Source organism: Lepisosteus platostomus, chromosome 28 (assembly GCF_059453375.1).
Source record: "Lepisosteus platostomus isolate fLepPlt1 chromosome 28, fLepPlt1.hap1, whole genome shotgun sequence".
NCBI lineage: Eukaryota > Metazoa > Chordata > Actinopteri > Semionotiformes > Lepisosteidae > Lepisosteus > Lepisosteus platostomus.
Genome location: NC_142638.1, coordinates 8,513,647 through 8,535,601, shown reverse-complemented (window position 1 = coordinate 8,535,601; position 21,955 = coordinate 8,513,647). Strand labels below are relative to the sequence as shown.

Genomic DNA, 21,955 nt, shown 5'->3' with positions numbered 1-21,955 from the left:
CAATAAACTGCTTCTACTGAGTGTGTGCAAGAAAAAAAAGCCTTTTGCCGTTTTGAAATGTACACTGTCTTAAGAATGTGATGACTCTAGAGTAGAAAAGTTGTCTCTCTTTAAAGCAAACTGAACGCAGGCCATGTGATCTCAGGGGTGGAATTTAGGTAAAGGTGGGTGTAGATGAGTCTCGGGGAGAACTCTGGTTTACTCTATGGCTGCCCCAATCCCTGGCTGAAAATTAGCCGTCCATATAGCAAAAGGAGACACCATCGTTGCAAGAGCCTTGTCTGCTCTCCCCCAGCCTGCCAGCTCCACTTTCCCCTAATCTCAGCCTTGCTTAAGGAACAGTGATGGAAGAGAGACTGAGTGCTCTCCCTCAGGATAACACCAGTTCAGGTGCAACTCTCCGAGAAACACTTCAAAGACAGAATGGAAAACGCCTGAACAACACAACCAGAGGAATGATGAACATGCTGTACTTTGTCGTTCCCAAAGACAAGAGCACCCAGGGATTTTTGTATTTTAAAAATAAAACGTTTCATTCTTATTCCAACGTATTTATTTCAGAAAATGACTAATTTTAGAAGAAGAACTGAAAGAAATGGGACCTAAACTCACAGACAAAAAAAAAAACAGGGTGAAACCATCCAGGTTTTAAAAAGATGGAGACTGCACTGTCCCTGTTTCGGCACTAGTAAAACGTAACCAATCAGTACTTTTTTTCCCAGAAGAAAAATATCTGCAATCTATTTTACCAAATGCGATTAAGGTGATCCTGTTAAAAAGTCAAACTCAGTGAATCAGACCATGCTGGACGACAGGATACATTAACATTGAATCACAAAATGGAAGATTTTGTGGTTTGTGAAAGACAGTGAGCAAATGAATTTCGAACTGTCAAGATTTGTATGTATTTTTTTTAACTATAAGGCTCCTGCACACAGCTTAACAGAAGAATTTTGAGGTACGATGAGCGATGCCTGTTAAGAAAAAGGCAGAGAGAGAATGTGGTTTAACCACAGAATCTGAAGGCGCAAGAGCTAGTGGTCAGCCAGGAATTTCCATGGATGTGTCTTGTGAAAAGATGAGCAGCAGCTTAATTTGTATTGTCAGGTCGTCCTTGTTACAGTGCTTAAAGTAAATGGAGAACATTAATGTTACTTCATAAATACTTGACATAATCCATTTGACAATGCATAATAACTCATTAATAAAACATAATTATGTTCCTTTATCTGATACTAGAAAACCTGTCTTGGTGCTTCTCAATTTCCCAACACCTACTTTTAAGAAACACCACTAAAGGCCTGATAGTGCAAAGAACAATCTTGTTTTGCATTATTAAACCAGTAGTGGGTTTTATATCGGCTGCTAAACGCACATCTGATCTCATATGATCACTCACCGTGGCTTTCACAGTGGAAAATCTATGTGCTGGTCTCCTCAGATACCAGACTGTCTCTGCTAACATCTCCCATCCATCTACCGGTGAAGTTCCCCTGTCTGAGACAATACAGCCCCTACAGGTTCCCTGTCTGCGAGATCAATGCAATTCACTTGCCATAAAAAAAATCCAGATTTATAATGAATTTGGCTCAGGCTGTTGACATCTCCCCAGGCAGCAAATGGTTAAACTCCTCCACCCACTCCCCTAGCAGCACTGCAATCATTTCCAGAAAAAAAAAAGATATGGAAGCACAAATATCTTTCAGTGTGATTCCGGTTCCTCTCGCAAAGCCATCATTATTTTTTTTGCAATCAGCCCAACAGTTGCAAGCAGGAGTGCTGGTCAGGCCAGTCGTGTGCAGAGCAGGGGCTGTGAATATGAAGTGTGTTCTAGAGAGCTGGAACCTGACAGCGGTTTTCTCAGTCTGACACTGTACCGGAGAAAGGACAGGTCCTTTCACTGTGCTGTAGGAGATACAGTAAAATACAATTGTTTCATGCATGAAGGCATTCAGCCACTGTCCACTGTATTCTTCATAGCATGTTTTTTTAGCTGAAACTTACAATCTAGGAAGTGAATAAGGGAATGAAGCCAACTCAAAATTATATACAACAGAAATGTCAAATAAAGCCAGGTGCGTGCTCGGGCTACCTGTATCGGTGTCTGTAGCCACTATGTACGTCATACCAGACACACACTGAACAGCAGAACCACAGACTGGGCTCTTTCACACCCTCACTGCTCACGCTTCTGTAGTAAAGGCAGACTGGCCACTAGGGACACTGTTTTCCCGTGACTGCGCCTCGGGTCTAATCTACACACCTTCACAAAATGTCACTTTTTTTCTGAGGTGTTCCTAAACATCGAGAAAAAGCTTCTAATTAGTAGGAGCAAAATATAAGCTCTACCTTTGCAGAAAGGGCAGTCTTCTTCAATTCACCACGACCTCATTGTGGCAATACAGTAAAATAATATCTCCCAGTGTGAGCAGGAAACCATGTCAGAGACCTGTGAGGATGCTCTGAAGGCTGCTATTTCAGAAACCCACCACATGAGGGTGCTGTGCACCACTAAGTAGGAAGCTCTTTGTCAGCAGAAGCCAGGGGTTTTCCCAAACTCTTCCGGTATTGAATATCTTAAGGACAGGCCTAGGTTAGATCTTTTTCCCTTTTGCACAATCTGTGCTTGCTCAAAGAAAATGCACAAAAGCTTGCCTTCAGATGACAGAGGCAATGTGAGTCTGCCCCTAGTTTTAACTCTGTGGAACACAGTACACACACACACAAGTCTACGGAGAGCTCCCTCTACTGGCCGAGGAGTGGTAGTGGCTCAGTCAGAATTCAAGGACATTCCTGCCCAATCTTTATCGACTCATACAGAGCATATTAATATCCATTTCAAAAGATTATTAAATGGTGCTGGCTTTCCAGAGGTATTTCTCCAAGCCTATTGTTTCTCATTTCACCTCTGACGGCCATGATCACACTGATCTCTCCGTCTGTATTCTCAAAGATGGGTTTCCTAACTCACATCGGAAAGACTGCAGAAACTAAAATGATCCTGCAGCTAGGATCACACCTTTCCCCTTCTCTCAATGACAAGACTGATTTTCTTCTAAATTCTCTCTATTCATCGTAGGTTTCATTTCACACCCCTCTTCACCTATCCTGCCTTCACACTACCTGACTGGCCACTCTGTCTGTCCCCTGCTCCTGACTCCTGCCCCTCCTCTCTCCCAGCTCTTGTTCTCCTGCTACATTACCTTTGCCTACTGCCCTGTCTTTCTTGTTGTGTTTTCTTTCTTTTCTTTTCAGCAGGGAATAAACCTATTACTTGTTCCTTTCCAGGAGTACTGCAAGGTACTGCACCACTCAGGTTGGAAGTAGTGCTCCCTTAACAAATCAGGTATAAAAGGAACTATTTCAAACTCTGCACTAGGCAGGAGTGCAGAGTAGTGGTTAGGTCTGTGTACTGTAAAAGGGGCAGGTGTGGGTTGGAATCATGCGCTGGGCTCTGCTGTTGTGGTTTTAAAGGGATTTCACTCAGACTGCTCCAGATGTGTACAGGTTTCTAAGGGGGGGTTGGCCCCTAAGCAGCACATTGATGAGAGTAGGGGAAGCTGGAAGAGATAAATACTTGCTTAAGGTATTTTTAGCTATAGCACATAGATTGCTACAAAGAGATCCCCCAACCAAAGAAAACTTGATTGTTATTGTTTCAGAGATTTATGAAATGGAAAAATTAACCAGTTAAGACTCCAGAAGGAGGTCTTTGCGAGATTTCAGGAGAGGTGGATCAATTATATTACCTAATTACAATGATTTTATGTTTTTGAAGTTTGTTCTTTTTACTCCACCCTCCTTTCTCCCCAGAACTATACCCTCTGTCACAATGATAAACGACACTTTATACTCATTTATATTTGTAATACTTGATGTTTTGAGATGACTGTCAATTGTTTTTTATTTCTGATTTGTATGATTATAAAAAAAATACAAGTAAAAAAAGATTTTCCATCTGGTGCACCTGGTATGAATTATGGCTAATTGATCAGGGGATGTCACCCAGCTGTGTCCTGAAAGAAACCAGAGCTACAGTTTCAAGAACGGATCTTGTTCCAGACCCCCGCAACCCTTTGTGTAAAGAAGTTCCCTCTCCCCCCCCTTCTCCATTTTCAATGCCCTCTAATTTTAAATGCAAATCCATCTCTATGTACTCTGGTTTATGTTTTTAAGAAGCCCATCAGGCTATCTTTGAGTAATAATAAAAAAAGCCATATTTTTATTTTGAGTAAGGCATTCGCCTTCATTCTCAGACCAGTGAATTGGCCGGCTAAGTAGTTTAGTTACTGAAATGCAGCAGCACTGGGCAATGTAATTATAGTCCCATCTAGCATGTGCTGTGCCGGTTGTAAAAGTGAAATACCAACACACAAGAAAGTTAAACACCATAACAAATAATGACAACTTCAATTAATTACTGTGCACAGATGTCGCTGTGTGACGTTTTGCAAAGTTGCAATTAAAGTTTCAAATTAGCTTCCCCCATCTCCCTCAGCTTTCAAGCATGTGTGCAATCTTGCATGTCTGGGAATTCCTGTAGGAACCCTAAACCACAAACAGCTTCCAGAGAAGAGAGACCACCAGCTGCAGCTCATCCAGCTCAGCCAGTTCCCCAGATCTCCTCCCACACAGAGCGCAGCCCTGGAGGAGTCGGTCTCGGCCTGCTGAACACCACCAGGCGGCTGGCAAGGCGATCCATGCCCGGTGAAAACCCAGCGCAAGATGCCTGTCCCCCCACCTCCCCTCCCCCCCAGACTCTCACCTATCGCCCGTCTCTCTCATCTCAAACAGCGGGAGTGTGGAATGTGCTCAAATGTATTCACTGTAGCTGTTTCAAACACAACTCAGCTGGTTCCTGGTCTCCGAACTTCAAGGGGAGAGAATAAGTCTCAGTTGAACTGTCTTCAAACCTCAACGTTTTAGAATGCACTGGAGCCACTGCAGGAGATGGATGCATTATGCAAGCATTCAGCGGCTAACACACAAGTAACGTTATGTTTCTCAGGGTAGATAACAGGAAGAGGCACATACTCGTGATTTTCCAGCTCTTCTGACCTTGGTTCTGTGACTAATGTTTTGATGCAGAAGAATACTTGTTCCTGCTGTCTGGCTTCTTATAGTTCTCCTTTATTCTCTCTCACGCAAGTTATTCATTTGTACCAAATAGTCCAGTTTAACCCTTTGCCTGTTCAACTTTCCTGAAACACCCCCCCCCAAAAGCCCACACTCGTTTCTGCAGACAAACGACCATGCTGTCGGACAAAACGTGGAAAGTCAGCCTGCAAGATAATCCCTCTGCAAATACATTTCTTAAACAATGGCGGCATTTTGTGTTGAAACCTATGATATCAGGCTTCTCGTCTAATGCACTCCAGGATTCGTACTTTGCATTGTGCTATATTTCTTACAGGATGTGATTCCTACACAGCCATGTCATAGACACCTGCAGTTAGCTCATGCCCACCATTGTTTATAGCTGATAAACACTTCAGTATACCATCCCTCCTGCAAATTCTAGGGATGCTTAATTTATTGATCACTGTCTAAAATAAACAACACAAAAGGACACATTATATTCAGACCGGTTAAATTATGTAGAGAAAAAATGGGTGAACAAAATGTTTGGATATATACATAAAAGCACAGACTTCACAGCAGGGAATGTTATTGACATAATATACAATGGAGCAGTAAGGCCTCACTAAGAATACCCTCGACACACTGGGTCACCAGGTTATAGAAAATTTATTGCTGCTCTGGAATCAGGCCAGAGCTCAGCACACATACTTCCAGGGGGTTTAAGGTTCAGCTGTTCTGCACTCACATCCTGAAATAAAAGAACCTGCTTAGTCTTGGGCACAAAAGACAACGAGAGAAGCTGATACAAGCATTTAAAATCCTAAAAGCAAGCCAGTGACGAACCCAGCAGACTTCTTCAAAAAGAGCAGTGAGAGGTGAACCAGAGGACACCAGTGAAAACTGCACAGATGTATGCATTTACAAGCGCGAACAGCACAGGCACTTCTTTACACTAAGAGTTGTGGGAGTGTGGAACAAACGACAAGCCATGTGGCTACCCTGGCCTCCTTCAAGAAACGGATCCTGGGATCAATTAGCTACTATCACACGCCCAGCCTGCCAGAGTCCAACCACAGTCCGCTCCACTCTCTCATCTCATCTCCTGTGCAGAGCCGGTTACCGCGGCAACAGTGGCCTATCTAAAAGGCCTGCGCTGGGAGAAGGCAGACCCGAATATCTGTGAACGACCATATACACTTCCTTCGATCTACACAATATGTTTAAATAACAGAGTGCCGAGGGTGTTAATCAGATTGATAGTCACGCAGGGCGAACTGCTCATCACCTGTTTCCAACAGCAACTGGAATAAACAAGCCCAGCGTCTCCAGGAAACCTGAAAACAACAGCAGCTCTCGGATCCAAATTCTACAGGTCTCAGTAAACAGATGCACAGATGGAGAGTGAGAGCACTACCAATGGTCTGTACAAATTGTCCTTCGGCAGAGCCTAATTTGAAGCCTAAGTGCTTACATAAGACAGCTTTCAGACTTGCGAACGCTCCAGGCTGTCTCAAGTTAACTCTTCAGAAGGACAGAAGCAGCTCCACTTCAAAACTATAAATATTCTTCATGCACCCATGATTTAACGAAGGTTCTTTGATTATATGATCCTGTCTTCCACTGGTGTTTTTATTTTTATGAGTTTAATTAATTTCCGAAGTACAGGACAGAGTCAAGACATTGTGTTTTTCCAGCTGTCTGCGCGGTAAATTGAACTGCTCTGATCCCCGCAAACAAACGATCATCTCACTCCCCCTCACAAGATCAAGCCAAACTCCTCACGTTACTCTTGCAAGTTTTAGGCTGCGTTTCAAGGGCTTCTTCTGTTTTTTCTTTTACAGATCACAAGAATTCGTCCGTCGATCGAAAATGAAATTTAACCTTGTGGAATTGCGAGGAATGTTCCTGAATTTGGGTTTCATCTTTTCCGGAGGCTAAGCTCAAAGAGGTTTTTAGATAATCTAGCCTCTAGGTAAGAGGAATGTAAAGCAGGGACAGAAGCGAGAGGAGGCCATGTGGAACATCCAGGCTGCATTGCACCTTTTCGCATGGCGTCCGATTTCAGGAAACCAGCAGCAGACCTGGCTCTGCAGCAAAACCCTCTGCTCCCGGCTCCGTGACCTCTGACCTACCTGTCTTGGAGTCGAACCTCCAGGCGGGGATGCTGGTGGCCACCCTCACGGGGCTGTCGCTGGGCATGGGGATGGAGATGTGGACGGGGTCCGACACCTGGATCAGCGTCCCATTCCGGGTGAAGAGGTGGGCGCTGACCGCCGCCACTGCCGTCAGGTCCAGCCAGCTGCCATTCCCCCCTGGATGCACAGAGCGGACAAGCAAACCCATGCCAGAAGCTTCCCAATCACTGCACATGTGTCCATTTCATCATTCTCTCATTGAGCTGCCTACATCACCCTCTTACCAGAGCATATACCACATACAGCACATGGGGCAGTCAGGATTCTAGACTTGTAACTGGGAGGTTGTGGGTTCGAATCCCAGCTGAGGCACTGCTGTCGCACCATGGAGCGAGGTACTGCACTGGAGGTCCTCCAGTAAAATAATCAGCCGTATACACTAGGGCAAAATGTTAAGTCGCTTTGATTAAAACCGACAGTCAAACACAGACTGTTGAACAGAAATATCAGAGGTGGGAAGCTCCAGCCATCTTGGGCAGATTTTACTGGTCCGTTTTTATAAAAAAAGATTAAGACTTAAAAACTGTGCGCTGGAATTTGTCTACTTAATCGTTTGCATGAACGTGTTAACCATCTGTATCATCTAAGATAGCTATTTTATTTGCTGGAACAGAGGTCGGGAAAGTAAAAGATGAAGTGATGAGTTTCCGGAGGGCTGCAGCCCTGCGGTGCAGCTGTGCTCCCCGCCCCCTCACCTGTGCCGTTGCTCTCCTGGCCGAGGAGGTAGGGGAAGCCCCCGATCTCGTACTGGCTCTTGGCCGAGGTCAGCACCGCGGACAGCTCTGTGTAGGTGGAGTTGAGCGGCAGGCGGACCGCCTTCCTCTGGAACTGCACCCAGGGCTGGTTCCTGGCTCCTGCGAAGGACAGGCCCGGGGCACTCAAGACGAAAAAGCGAGGATTGCAAAAGCCACCACACCCGTCAGCACTGTGCAATCACCCCGGTTTCCCCACTGCGTGTCACGTGTAACCCAGCGAGACACCGGCTTTCTGTCTGCCCATTCCCAACCGGCCCCGCGCGGTGCTCCAGGCTACTCGACCCAGCGCCGCTGGCCTTGTTTTGCTCAGTTTTGTGCTTGGTGTTGTACCGCATACACGACGGATGCTCGCTTCAATCTGACGGAGCTGTACAATACAGTGACAAAGCAAGATGATTATTTCTACAACAATCATCGCGACAGCTGTTGTATCCTTGAGCACCTGTACAGACAGGTACCAGGAGTGTTTGGAGGGTAACCTTGCAATGGACTAGCGTCTTGGTCTGTTTAAAGGTGACAAATCCTACAAACCTGCAATGGTTAATCCTTTTATTCCCCCTCCCTGGACTAAATGTAACCCGCACAGATAGGAGAGCCTAAAAATATACTCTATCCCGACTCACTCCAGGCTGTCCTGAAGATTTACCATTCAGCGAGCCGGCACTTAATCCAGCCAGACAGTGCCACCGCCGTGTGCCAGCCGTGTCCGAACGGCAGGAAGGCAGCGTTTCCAATCGGCATCTCTCTCTCCCCCTCCCTGCGCATCCAGAGAGCTGGGAAGCAGCGATGTGGTGACAAGACGAGGCAACGACAGGGTCGTAAAACCGAGGTCCTGACTCTCTGTGGTCATTAAAAATCCCAGGGCGTTTCTCGAAAAGAGTAGGGGTGTAACCCCGGCGTCCTGGCCAAATTTCCCATTGGCCCATACCAATCATGGCCTCCTAATAATCCCCATCTAGGAATTGGCTTCATTACTCTCTGCTCTCCTCCCCACTGAGAGCTGGTGTGTGGGGAGCGTTCTGGCGCACTATGGCTGCCGTCACATCATCCAGGTGGGGCTGCACACTGGTGGTGGTGGAGGGGATCCCCATTACCTGTAAAGCGCTTTGAGTGGAGTGTCCAGAAAAGCGCTATATAAGTGTAAGCAATTATTATTATTATAAGACGAGGCAACGACAGGGTAGAGCCCACTGATCGGAGAGAAGACTGAGGAGGGGGTAGGAGCTGTTACGCACACTGCACCCCACAGTTAGCGGGGAGGGAACATACCGAAAATTCAAACAGCAGTAATAAGACAAGAAAGCCATCCAAACACTGCTTAGTATTTGCTATGGTATTCTACACCCTCAGTCATTTTAGGTCAAGCATCTCAGATCTGTTTCCCAGCTGTGACACAGAAAGCATCTTAAGCATTTTTGAGAGGGGGGGGAAGGGAACTTCGAGTGGGCTCCAACAATCCAATCCCTTTAGATTTTGGAGGATTAAGCCACATTTGGGTTGATCCTCCGTGCCGAAGAAGCGATGACCCCTCGACACCTCTTGATTAACTCTCGCGGGCTGAGCGCACGGCGTCACCTGGCACAGAGCGTCTGCCCTGCATTTTTCTGCCACGCGCTGGAAAAGCAGCACAGTCTCGAGCTGTCTGATGGCCGCGGTGGGCTCGATCCCGAAATCGCACCCCCAGAGAAGAGCACCTTCTCAATCAAATCTGAATGCCGCCTCCTCCTAAATTGGCAGCCAATTTTTTCCCCTGCTTCCACAGAAAATTGCGTTCAATCGCATGCGGCGCTGGGCAAGATTGTTATTTTGTTCCCTGTCATTATAGCTGATGCTCTTGAAGATCAAACTGCAAAATTGCTGGTTGATACCGACAATTAGGGTTAATAATGAAAACGAAGATGATCGTTTCATTTGCTAAAGCGCTAACCAGAGCCACTTTCCAAAGCCTCTCTCATTGCTTGAAAACATTTCGCCAGCAGTTGGGTGAAAAGCCTGCCCACTCATCAAGCGTTTCAATGCCTGTCTTCACAGCCAGAAATCAGCAGAGCTGCATACAGCGTTGATTATTATTCTGGTCAAGTCCGTTTCCAGCTCTCAACTGGCATTTTTGAGTTCGCTGTGTTTTTCCCCCAAGAACCCGAAAGACAGGCTGGGTGGCGCTCAGCTTTCTTGATGAGAAGTCCTGGAAAAGACACCCCCCCGCAGAGGGCAGACGTGATCTGGGTCAGCAGTTCCCTCTCGCTCCGCAGCAGAGGAAGACCCGAACGGGGCCTGGTTTCTGCGCCTGCTTTCCATGAGTGCATCCGGACAGAGCACCCCTGTCCACCACCAGCGTGCACTGGAGCACAGCCCAGCGCAACTCCCAAAGGAGCTGGCAGGCTGTCTAAAGAAATGCTTGTGGGGAAAACGGTCAGACAATTGCAAGCCCACTCACTTCTCCGCTGGTGTTTGAAACAGCCAATGGGGCAGAGGATCAGCCTGAGAAACACAGCACAATCCCAAAGACTGGGCTCTGTCGAAAGGGGGGATGTCATGCAACAGTGTGAGTCATCAGGCTACAAAATGACCCATTGTGCTTTGTGGATTATGAGCAGCAATGGGGGTGCAGGGGGTGGTATATACTATCTGGGTACAAGATCCAGATCTTATCCAACAGGCAGCACCTTTAATAGGTACTTTCTTTGAACGGATCAACAAAAGTTCTCTATTTCTTTATATTTTCTAAATTGATCAAAGAATCCCAAAATGCTTTAAACAAAAAACGCAGGAGGAAGGAATAGGAAACGGAATGCCTTCAACACCTGCGGCCTTCACGAACGCACGGCAATGCTTTCGTGAAAGGAGCTATTTGACAGGCCCCCAGCCTACGTGTTTTGCAGGCAGGCCGATGCTCTGCACTTGAATCCGATGAGTCTCATCCAAACCACGGAGTTGTGCCTGGGAGGCTCGGTTGGGGAAAAGGCCTGATATCCCCCCACCCCCTCCACCACTTCTCTCCAAGACCCTGGCTGGTTTGTTCAGAGCATCAGCAGCTGATGGGTGAGAGGCAGTTTCTGGCTTCAGGCCAGGCCATAGTGGGTACTGGGGCTTTTAATATGGTAGAGGCACCACTAACCTCCTAGCCTCTCTCTCCCAAGGGTAGTGATGAATGCGGTAGACCCCCCACCACACTAACACGCACTGCCCCTCTGGAAAGCAGGCTCCAACATGATGCAGATTCCTGATCCCTGTGTTATCCCCACGGAGAGTTGGGGAAACACGCCGCACGGCCGATCCCTTCACCCCCACCCCCGGCTGTCTCCGAGCTCATCCATTAAGGAGGCCGGGGAGGGGGGCCAAAACGTGGACTCATGGTGAGCAGAAGGAGAGCTCATCGCACGCGTTTCCAGACGGAACGCTGAGTGCTTTATATGAGAGCTCACAGGGACACAAGGGTGTCGTCTGTTTTAAAATGTGAGAAGCATGGTCTTTGGGTCCATTTGTTATTTCAAAGAGGATCTCAGTCCCATGCTGTTTAATAACTTGCTGTAGTCAATATGCCCTAGATACGGGTCTCTCTTGTGCATTAGCTCCACACAATGATTAATTAATAACCAGTGCCGGAGCTCCTCCAGCTCAGTGAAGACAAAGACGGAGTCTTCTCTCGGTGCAACCCCGGGCTCCACAGGAGTCTGAAAGTCTAGAGAGCCCTGCTACTGGAAATCACCAAGCCAGTTACAAGCGCTCTAGCTGCTGCTGAACCCTCACACTGGGCCAACACATTTCCCAGCCAACGTGGCACAACAGCTGCAGCCCAAAACGAAATCATAAAAGCAACCCATGAAAACAGTGCGAGTCCCCCACTTGGCAATTCAAACAGCGCAGAGAGCAGGGGTCCTCACAAGAACATCACCATTCTACATTAATGTTATACGTTTTGGGCGAACAGATAAATAAGAGATTGATAAATGGAAATTTGGGAAGTGTGACTGAAAAGCAAAAAAAAAAAGGCAGTGAAATGAAAAGACCTAACAAAAAGTCACATTTTTGCATTGTAAAGAACTAATACCCTCAGCAGCCCTTACTGCCAACTGCTTCACAACAGCAGCCTCGGGGAAAAGTAACAAAACCTGATTTGTCACATGAAGCTCATAGGAATGAGGTCATTTCAAAGCAATCTCGTGTCTTCCCATCATTTGTAGGTCACTGTACAAGCTGAGATTTAAAGCTATCATTTGTTAATCGAAGCTACAGGAATAAAAACAATAGAAAAAGAGCATAGAAAGAGGAAGAATTAACACTGGCTTTGTTTAATGTACTGAAAGGAAAAGGTGATCAGCTATTATTATTATCAGATACTTTTTTAGATGTGCTGCATCTTCCGTTCTCAATGCTGTGCTTTTCAGTATTAAATCCAGAAATATTAACCATGTGCTTTTGGGGCCAATAGATCTAGTGTTAATTACTATCAGATGTGGCAGACAGGATAACTTATAAGCATCTGCCCATCCCCATAGTCATTAAAAATTAATGGAGACTTCAATTTGTGTGTAGTCATATTTACACAGTACCTTATACAAGACTTACAGTTAAAACAATATCATGCACTGTCTTGCACAGTGATGTCATACACTCTACATACTTCCCCGTTGCCCTGACACCATCACCATGGCAACAGCTGTAGAACAGCACATCTCCTTATCAACTTCTACCAATCCCTCTTGCCTTCAGACACTTTCTGGCTCGGGAACTGCACTTTACTCTTAAAGAAACGGATTGCGTTCCTGGGCCTTATTCGGGCCGCGATCAAAAGCCACACAACAACACTTGCACCCACGTGAAATCTGTGCGTGAGAGACCCCTACACACTAAGACAGAAAACAGACTTCAGTCTCACCTTAAAAGGGATGAGAGCTTTTATTAACCTGAGGAGTGTGGCCTGAGCCTGTATGGGAACTCCTTGCTTACTGGTAGTGAACAGGGAAGAAAAACATTTAGAAAAACAGAGGGATGGATGTTAACACATCAACAGGGGGTGTACTGTAATGTCTACATTGCGTGGTGTTGTCTGTTGTAATGTGTCGCCTGCTGTACTGCGCAAGTCCCAAGAGATAATAAGAATCCCAATGTACAAGTACATATGGCAATAAACTCCTCTACTTCTCTAAAGTCACAGTCTTGTACTGCCCTGTAGTGTGGTCACTACTGGTAGCAATATGCTCTGTACAAGTGGAGGTCTAGCAATCAGCCCTCCGGATCTTGCAATCGGTCTGTTGGACTCAATGACTTACATATTTTTCTGCATGACGGTCACAGACGCCAACCCGGGAACCCAGTGCAAGAGAATCCTCTGTAACGTACATAACCCTGCAGAGCGCAGGTTTTCAGCTCGTTCATTCTCCAGTGTCCGCAGTGGTAGAATGAGCCACCTACAGAAATCTGGACCGCGCATCTGTTCAGACAGCATGTCCTCAGTCACTCCGACACCGTACTGCACTAAAAGCAGAGTGGCAGTGCTGTTCCCTTGTTTGTCTCCCTCAATGGAAACATGGCATGCGTGCCAGGTGGCAGTCTGCACTGCTGCTTTGCTCCTGCGCAACCTGTATGTGCGCGCAGATGTCTTGGCACTCAGATCTTCGGTCTGTTTCTACGAGGTGTAAGAGGACCAGGGGAAGGGTCATTCATAACAGGTATTTTCTGAATGACCTACTTCAAATACTAGATATGGACCTAAGCAAAATGGCTGCCAAGAAGAATCAGCTGACCTGTATATGGAGAGGGTCTACCCTGAGAAACAATAAGACACAGCTGAGCCTCATCAGGAACCGAAATATAAGTGCCCCGGAGGCAGTGAACAGGGCGGAAGGTGGATGCGGTTTGGAGGAAGAGCGAGGAAAGAGGATTGTGTTAAAGATCGGACTAAAGAATCATGGACTACTGAAAGGAGAAACAGTTTATGGTTTTCGGATTGCGGATAGTGGATAAGGATACATCTTGGATTAGCTTTATTACGGACTTTTGGAACTCGGATCGGATCAGGATTAAGAGAGCGAATTACGGACTGGATTTGGAAGATAACTGGACGGAAGAAACGCCACAAAACACAGGAAAGAAAAGCGTGGCGTGAGTACTTCTCTCATTTACAGAAACACCACAGTGGCTCTTGAGTTACACTTTTCTGTTCCAGCGTGCCCATTAAAAAGAGCCAGCCAGGGAGTGCCTGCCACCTGGCGCCTGGCAGAGTGCACATGGCTTTCCTCAGCACTGCCCTGGTGTGCCAGCCCCCCAGGCGCAGCTGGGGCTACAGCCCTGTCTAGACCCAGGTAAGATCTGATGCCACCACCGCGATCCATCAGGGGCATGGCCCCCCCGAGCGCCCGTGTCCTGAAACGGTTTTAGATACGAGGAAACGGACCTCAGGCCTGTGCATCAGAAAGCTACGGGCACCACATTTTCCTTTCAGTCGACAATCGCACAACACTCTAAACTCTGCTTAAACAGAAAATCCCTTCCAATGTTCAAGGGCAACATCAGGTTCCCCCCCCCCCCCCCCCCACACACCACACACAACCCCCTGTGCTCAAACTCTTCCTAAAATAAGCTCCCCCATTTTCTCTCGTGTTTACGGGTAAGCTGCCTGCCAAACCAAAAAGGTCAGCGTGGTTTTTTTTTTTACCAGGGGGTTCTGAAAGACGGGCAAGCGGGTCTTGGGTCGCCAGCACCTACCTGGGGATCCTAGCAGAACCTGGACCACATCGTCGTAGAGGATGAGAGTCGCCGGTCTCTGGGGAAGGAGGTAGAGACTAACAGAGGCGTACACTGCAACAGAGCACAGGACAAGATTGTCAGCTTCCACGCAATTCGTCAGTCAGAGTGCGACACGGATCACTCTGGGGGCAACAGCACCGGCCGTGGGGTGTCAGGCTGATCCACACTGATGGCGATTCCAAAACTGAAACAAAAGCAGTGCAGCAGCCAAACAAAAGCTCGAGATGAAAAGTTCTTCTTGTCCTTCTTGTTCTGAGGAAATGCTCCCACCCTCTTGAAACTCAAGTTTTGAAAATCAGCTGATTGTCACGACCTTCAAAGTTATAAGAAGGAGATGAACCCAAACTACCCCTCCATGAGCTAACGTCACTTGTGAAATAAAATACTGTGTCTGAAGTTTTTTTTAAGGCGAGTTAACAAAAATAGCGGAGGCATTTGTGGGGTTTTGACAGCTGTTTTGACAGCTGCGGCATTTCTTCAACGCTTATGCATTGCTGTTGGTATCAAACAACTTTGCGACGGAGCCTTCTAAAACATCTGGGCATCTTGGGTCGTGATATCTTTTTCTACAGCAGTAAAATGCAAATTCAGCAGAAGAGACATCAATAGTTCTGCTCCATATATAAAAGACACCACAGCAAAACCCAGGACATTACCCAGAAACCACATTTTTAAATGGGAAGTGATTTTAATAAAGTCAAGGAAAGTAATCCGATTGAACAATGTTTTTTAAAGCCGATTCTTCAAGATAAAATTCTGCAGGTTATTCCTAAGGGCCCCACACACCTGCTGCTGTTTGTCATTCCAGCCCACCTGCATTAGATCACCGGTGCCTTACCTGAGCTAAGAAGTTGCTTCAGTTGAATATTTGCATTTTGTTTCCAGTCACATATTTGGGGATTTTATTTCACTTACAAACTATTACAGATAAACACATATACCAGTATATAACAGTTAAAGCACATGATTAAACAAGTTGAAGAGCTGAGAACAAACAATTACTAATTTCATGAAGGGTTTGATGCTCGGCTGGAACAAAACCCAGCAGGTATGTGGGTCACCAGGACCAGGACTGGAAACTACTGGTGGAAATGGTATTTTTCCTGTCGTATCATCTTGATACACATTTCCTTAAAGGAAGAACTACAACATGTTGTCTACAACTCCATGTAAGCAGACAGGACTTTAGAGAGAGTGGAGAAAGGAACTAGTGAATGAGACCCAAGACTAAACTCAGATAAGGCTGACTCAAGAATAACATTTCAGAGATGAAGGGAAAAAAACAAGGATTTAACTTTTTTTTATTTTACTTAAATATAGGATTGAAGTGAGTAAGACGATAACTCATAGACAGTCTCAGCCTCACAGCTGTGCAAACGTCCTATTACATGAGCTCTGTCACGTCCAGGGAGATGATCTTTCTGTTAAAAGCCTCACCTCGCTGTGTGACTTTACAGTGAAATACAATCTTCAGGGTTCTGGGTTCATATCAATCAGATCTGTTTTGTGCCTCTTGGAAAAAACACTGAACATTAATTTGATGATAAAATACTCAGCTAAGGCCAAGACCAGCAAAGACCTGTGAATGAACTGCCAAGCACAAATGACAAAATCAAAACCCTGCATCCACATGACACTTGGGTTATTCCTAAGAAATCAGTGTCCTGTCGGCTTCACTCTTTTTGATTTTAATGAAAATTTCCAGAATGTCTGAAGCTATGAGAAATCATATTGTGATTTCTGGACCTGGATGGTCATCCATTTAGGAAACAGAGTTACTCAAAGATGACTCAATCTTGACCCTTCATTGTACTGTAACACAATCATATCCTCACCACTGATCAACATATCAGCGTGATTTTAATACCGTTTCAAACAGTGTAATATACTTTTAAATTGGTGTTGGAAAATAGCTACAGAAATTAGGTCATTCTGACCTTTGACCTCTATCTCAAAATTCATGCTCATTTTTCAGTATGTCACAGATAGGCCACTGTTTGCATCTCCTGAATTGTTGGCCAGCTGTTGTTAAAATCAAAAGGTGTGAGGTCAAAAACAGCCACATATTGACTGATTTCATATGGAATTGCCCTTTATGCTAAGAAGAATCTTATTCCCAATGAAAGAGCAAAAGTACGTCTAGGATTTATAATTTGCTGCTGGCAAATGGGTCCATGCTTTGACTTCACTTGAGCCTAAATAAGAAAAATGGATAATTGTACACATAAGATTGCTGATTTTATGATGAAATTGGTTGCACCTGACATTTCCAGCTCTTTATCTAGTCATAGACGTGTTTCTTGGAAATACTAAGCTGCAGTGTATGATCTCAAGTCTTTCTAACATGACTCCTTCAGCCAACAGTTCAATGACGGAAAGACCAGCCCCCTTTAGAGTCCTGCTCAATGGGCTGGGCTAGCATTCAGTGGACAAGCAGTGAAGACAAAAGACCGGGCTGAAGTTTACAAACCGCTGCATGTGAAAGTGGGTTTGAAAATGGTGGCAACCATCTCATCTGAAGAGCCTTTAAGGTGAAGCTATCCAGAAGAGAAAACACTCCCAGATGGTACTGCACAGGCCTGTCCAATCCAGGTCGTAAGAGGCTGTGAAATGGGTCCAATTAATCAGTAACCAGCTGGTTTTGCTTCTGAAGTGCGAAAACGGAATGACAAATTGCAGGCACACTGGGCCTCAAGGACCAGAGCTGGACAGCCCTGCACGAGAACAACCGTAGCCCTCACCAGCAGGACAGAGGAGGAGCGTGACTGAGGGTCAATGGCATAGAAAAGCCCAATGAGAACCAGAAAGGCGACACGCTGGTATTAGCAAGGCCTCTGTACATACAAATGGAAAGGCTCTGAGAAGCAATAAAAAATGACAAGTGTGTCAAATCAATTCCAGTGACGACCAGAGGAACAACCGCTGCATTTAGAAGATCATCCCTTCCAGTGCAGCTCAGTAATTCACGGCCAGTCACATGGGGATGATCCAGTCAGCCATTATAATCCGTTTACGAGATCCTTGCATCCTGAACTCTAGACTAGTGAAGGAACAGGAACATTTTGGGGTGGCAGGGGTGTGGGGTGAACCCAAACTATTGTCCTGTGTTATAAAAACGGATCACAATCTGTTAGGGAGTGATTTTTGCGAACGATACACAACACAGAGCAAATGTACTTCTTTTCCCTCAAAAATTCTGATTTGAAACACAAGATAACTAGGCACTAGTTACCAATGACTCATTTAATCAGCAAATTCAGCAACTAAAGCCAACAGTTTCTGCAGATACTAGGAATCGGCACCCAATCAATACTTTTCTCAGCATAGAATAACAAAGACACCATTTATTCCATTTCAACAGGTACAACTGTTGCAATTCAACAAAGAAGCAATTTCTTCTCCCACAGACAGAAATTTGAACACTTTGACATAGGATAAGAAAAACAAGCAGCTTAGCCGAACTGATCTAGGCTTCGTTTTGTGGAGACATTCTTCACTGGGTGAACTCCCTTTCATTTTCAAAGCAGTGTCTGAAGTTCAGCATGGACATCGTTAAAATCACAGCCATGTGTCTCAGGTCTGTCTCCTCATGCTTCGCAGAGCAAGAGTGCAATGCTGGAAACTCTGGTGCTTGCAGACCTAAGTAGCTTCCAGCTGTTCTTATAGACAGATCCATGTTCTTCGCCACCACTGAATTTGCCATATCTGCCTGGAATCAAAGAGCTTCAGAACACGAATCAAAATAAACTGCAACTGCAAAGGGGTTTGAAATAGTTTGTCCTGTGAAATAACAGGGACGCTGTCAAACAGGTGGGCTCTCAGCCGGCTCTGTAGTCGCTGATGCCACGTCGCCTGGGAGAAAGCTGGGGCCAATGCAACATCCGGCCTTTGAGTCAACCAACAGCAGCATCAACAGGCAGTCCAAGGGGGTTCGATCACCAGCGGCCGAGCAGGCATGTCCTTTTGCGTGGACAAGGATGGTTTTTGACATACATGACGTGGCATGTCTGCAGCTAAACCACCCTGCAACTCACAACTGGCAGCCCCATTGAAGCTCAGCAGGTGTGAGCCTGGCCAGTACCTGGAGGGGAGACTCCTGGGAAAAATTTGCTGCTGGAAGTGATGTTAGTGGGACCAGCAGGGGGCGCTCACCCTTTGGCTTGTGTGGGTCCTAAAGCCCCAGCATAGCGATGGGGACACTGTACTGTAAAAAAGGTGCCGTCCTTCAGATAAGACGTAAAACCGTGGTCCTGACTCATTAAAAATCCTAGAATTTTTCTCAAATCCTGGCCAAACATTTCGCCACTGGCTTTTACTGGCTTCCTAATAATCCGCATCTATGAACTGGTTTCTGTTGCCCTCCACACTGAGAGCTGGTGTGTGGGGAGCGTACTGGTGCATCATCCGCGTAGAGTCACACACTGGTGGTGGTGGAGGGGATCCCCATTACCTGCAAAGCGCTTTGAGTGGAGTGGAGTGTCCAGAAAAGCGCTATATAAGTGTGAGGATTAATTATTCCAGAACAGCCACTAACTTATTTAGTATTTATGTCAAAAGGGCTGTAGAACAGATTGGTATTATACCTCAGGAGAAGTCAAAGGTCACAGATAAGGGACTCGGCAACCAGAGCACATAAGCACATGTTGTAAACCATGACCCTATCTGTACTCATCACAGAGTCAGAAGTTTTCATGTGAACCAAAATAAATATGCAAAATAAATATACTGTCACCAATCAATTTTATTCCATGGTGAACTAGAATTGCCATGGACTACTATTACAGCAACACCTGGTTAATCACAGATGTCAAAACATAAAAAATGCCTTTTCTCAGAAAATGTTTTTGGCACATTTCAAATGTCATTTTTGAGCAATGGCCACATTTCCTCATGGAGCACTTGATCTTCAAGGATTTTCAGAGATTATCTGTACACCCAGTTTGCTCCATACAGCAAAGTGCAGTCAGGGAAAACACTGAAATGATTGGTCTTTCAACAAATCTGACACAACATAACACTGTGCACCACCTTTCAGAACTGGACCTTCAGCGGTTTCGAAGAGGAACGTTTTTGGACACTGTGAGAAACGCAGATCACTGCACGTGGGAACCACACCATGCAGCTGGTCAGCTTTATTTCCACCCTGAAGGTGCATGGGAGCTCTGAGACTGCATGAAGATCTGTCACGCTTGACCATCAGGGTATAATGCTTTGTACTGCAATACGCATGCCTAAAACCCTGTCAGCCCTGCTTTTGGAAAAAGCATCTTGCTGTTATCAAATACAGCCAACAATACGACACCTTCTTTCCACACACTTCATTTCACTCTATTTGACATTACAGTCTCCTTACAGCACTCATAAGGACACAAGAATGGTCACATTCTTTTTCTGAGAGGAGGCCTTGCAACTCATCTAGCTTTGCTTTGTCAGCAGTGGATTGATCAGAGGATCTCATCCAGCTGTTTCCTGAAAGGAATTCAAGTACATGGCTGGCCAGCTTGCTCAGACCCCCACAGGGGAACAAGTGCCTGCTGTTCACAGTTTTACACGCATTTCCCTATTGTTTAACATCGTATCCACTAGGCTGAGTTACTGTTCTTTGTGGCTGCAGTACATTTCATCCCATCTTCACTGTGATTGGTTATCTGAATTAATTTGAAGGCAATTAACCTGCCATCTCTCACACTTACTGTGAAACCCTAAATTTGTTTCATTTTAGTTTTTTGTTGATTTTGATAGATGGGGGAGATGATGGTACTCCACAAACTTTATTCTAAACCGAAGTGTCATAATAATTTATACTAATGTTTCCTTAGACTTCCATAGCGCTTTTCTGGACACTCCACTCAGAGCGCTTTACAGGTAATGGGGATCCCCTCCACCACCACCACCAGTGTGCAGCCCCACCTGGATGATGCGCCAGTACACTCCCCATACCAGCTCTCAGTGGGGAGGAGAACAGAGGTAAAGGCCATTGGGAAATCTGGCCAGGACTCTGGGATAACAGCCCTATTCTTTCTGTGAAATGCCCTGGGGATTTTCATGACCACAGAGAGTCAGGACCTCGGTTTTACGTCTCATCTGAAGGACGGCGCCTTTTTACAGTCTAGTGTTCCCGTCACTATACTGGGGCATTAGGACCCACACAGATCGCAGGGAGAGTGAGACCTTAGCTTTCCCACCTGCTGAGCTTCAGTGTGTTGCTAGTTGGGAGTTGCAGGGTAATACAGCAGCAAATTTGGGTGCAAATATGTTTCACATGCAAAGACTGGTTTCAGTAAAGTGACCAAAGAGAAGACTGCAAGTAGCAAAAGCAGGCTGAACAACAGACAGAAAATTGAAAAAGAACATCTTTCTACTCACAGGGTATTCTGCTGGCGTGCCAGGGCGCCGAGTTGGTGACGAAGCCTTGCCTGGAGGCGGTAACAATAACCCACGTCCCCGGCCGGTACTGGAACCTAACCGCGACGGCCCCATCGTCGCCCGCCACTCCAGACGCCAAGGTCGACTGGTTCCCATAAACCTCCACAGCCGCGCGGGCCAAGGGTGAAAGGTCGCTGTTGTCAAACACTTGAACTCTGATGAAGACCTCTGTGGAGCAGAAGAGGAAGATAAGAGGAAAATGAAGGCCTGTCATCCATTTAATTAGTTTTACAGGTGAAATAACACAGCGTCAAATAACACAGGGGTCAGCGGTCCAATAATTCAGAACTAGTTTTTTTTTCTCCAATTGCACATCAAACTAATTTACTGCTTCTTCGAAATTGAAATTGAAAAGATGCTCTGGTTTAGAGGTGTCAAATGAATTTTCGCTGTCAGGCTTATCAAAACGTGATAAGATGTATGTCTAAAAGTTCACAGATGTCAACAAAAGACAAGACGGCACTCATGACTGCTCGACTGCAATGATCACACAGCAGTCCAGCGCCATGAGGTTTTTGTTTTCTGAAAGTCATCTATGAATTGTAAATAATTCATTTCTCCATCTATCCCATAAGTCAAACAAACCTGAGATTTCTTGCATCTCCAACCTCTATATAAAAACACATCCATCACAGAAGTTACACAGGTCCTGCAAATGTAATTAATGGCAGCATAGGCTCAGCTCCTCCTCTCAAACATCTTGCTTCACACCTGGCTCATTCAAACGGAGACATTTCTGGCACAGATGAT

At 45.8% G+C, this 21,955-nt stretch overlaps 1 protein-coding gene across 1 annotated transcript in view; it reads right to left on the bottom strand.

Moving 5' to 3' along the window:
• fam171a2a (family with sequence similarity 171 member A2a) overlaps positions 1-21,955 on the bottom strand; it is a 47,611-nt gene that overhangs the window by 9,747 nt on the left and 15,909 nt on the right. The window contains exons 2-5 of the mRNA XM_088623128.1: positions 21,146-21,373; positions 14,738-14,830; positions 7,973-8,131; positions 7,215-7,394 (exon numbers count right to left, since the gene is read on the bottom strand). Coding sequence (XP_088479254.1) covers positions 7,215-7,394; positions 7,973-8,131; positions 14,738-14,830; positions 21,146-21,373 — 660 coding nt within the window. The remainder of the gene's footprint in view (positions 1-7,214; positions 7,395-7,972; positions 8,132-14,737; positions 14,831-21,145; positions 21,374-21,955) is intronic.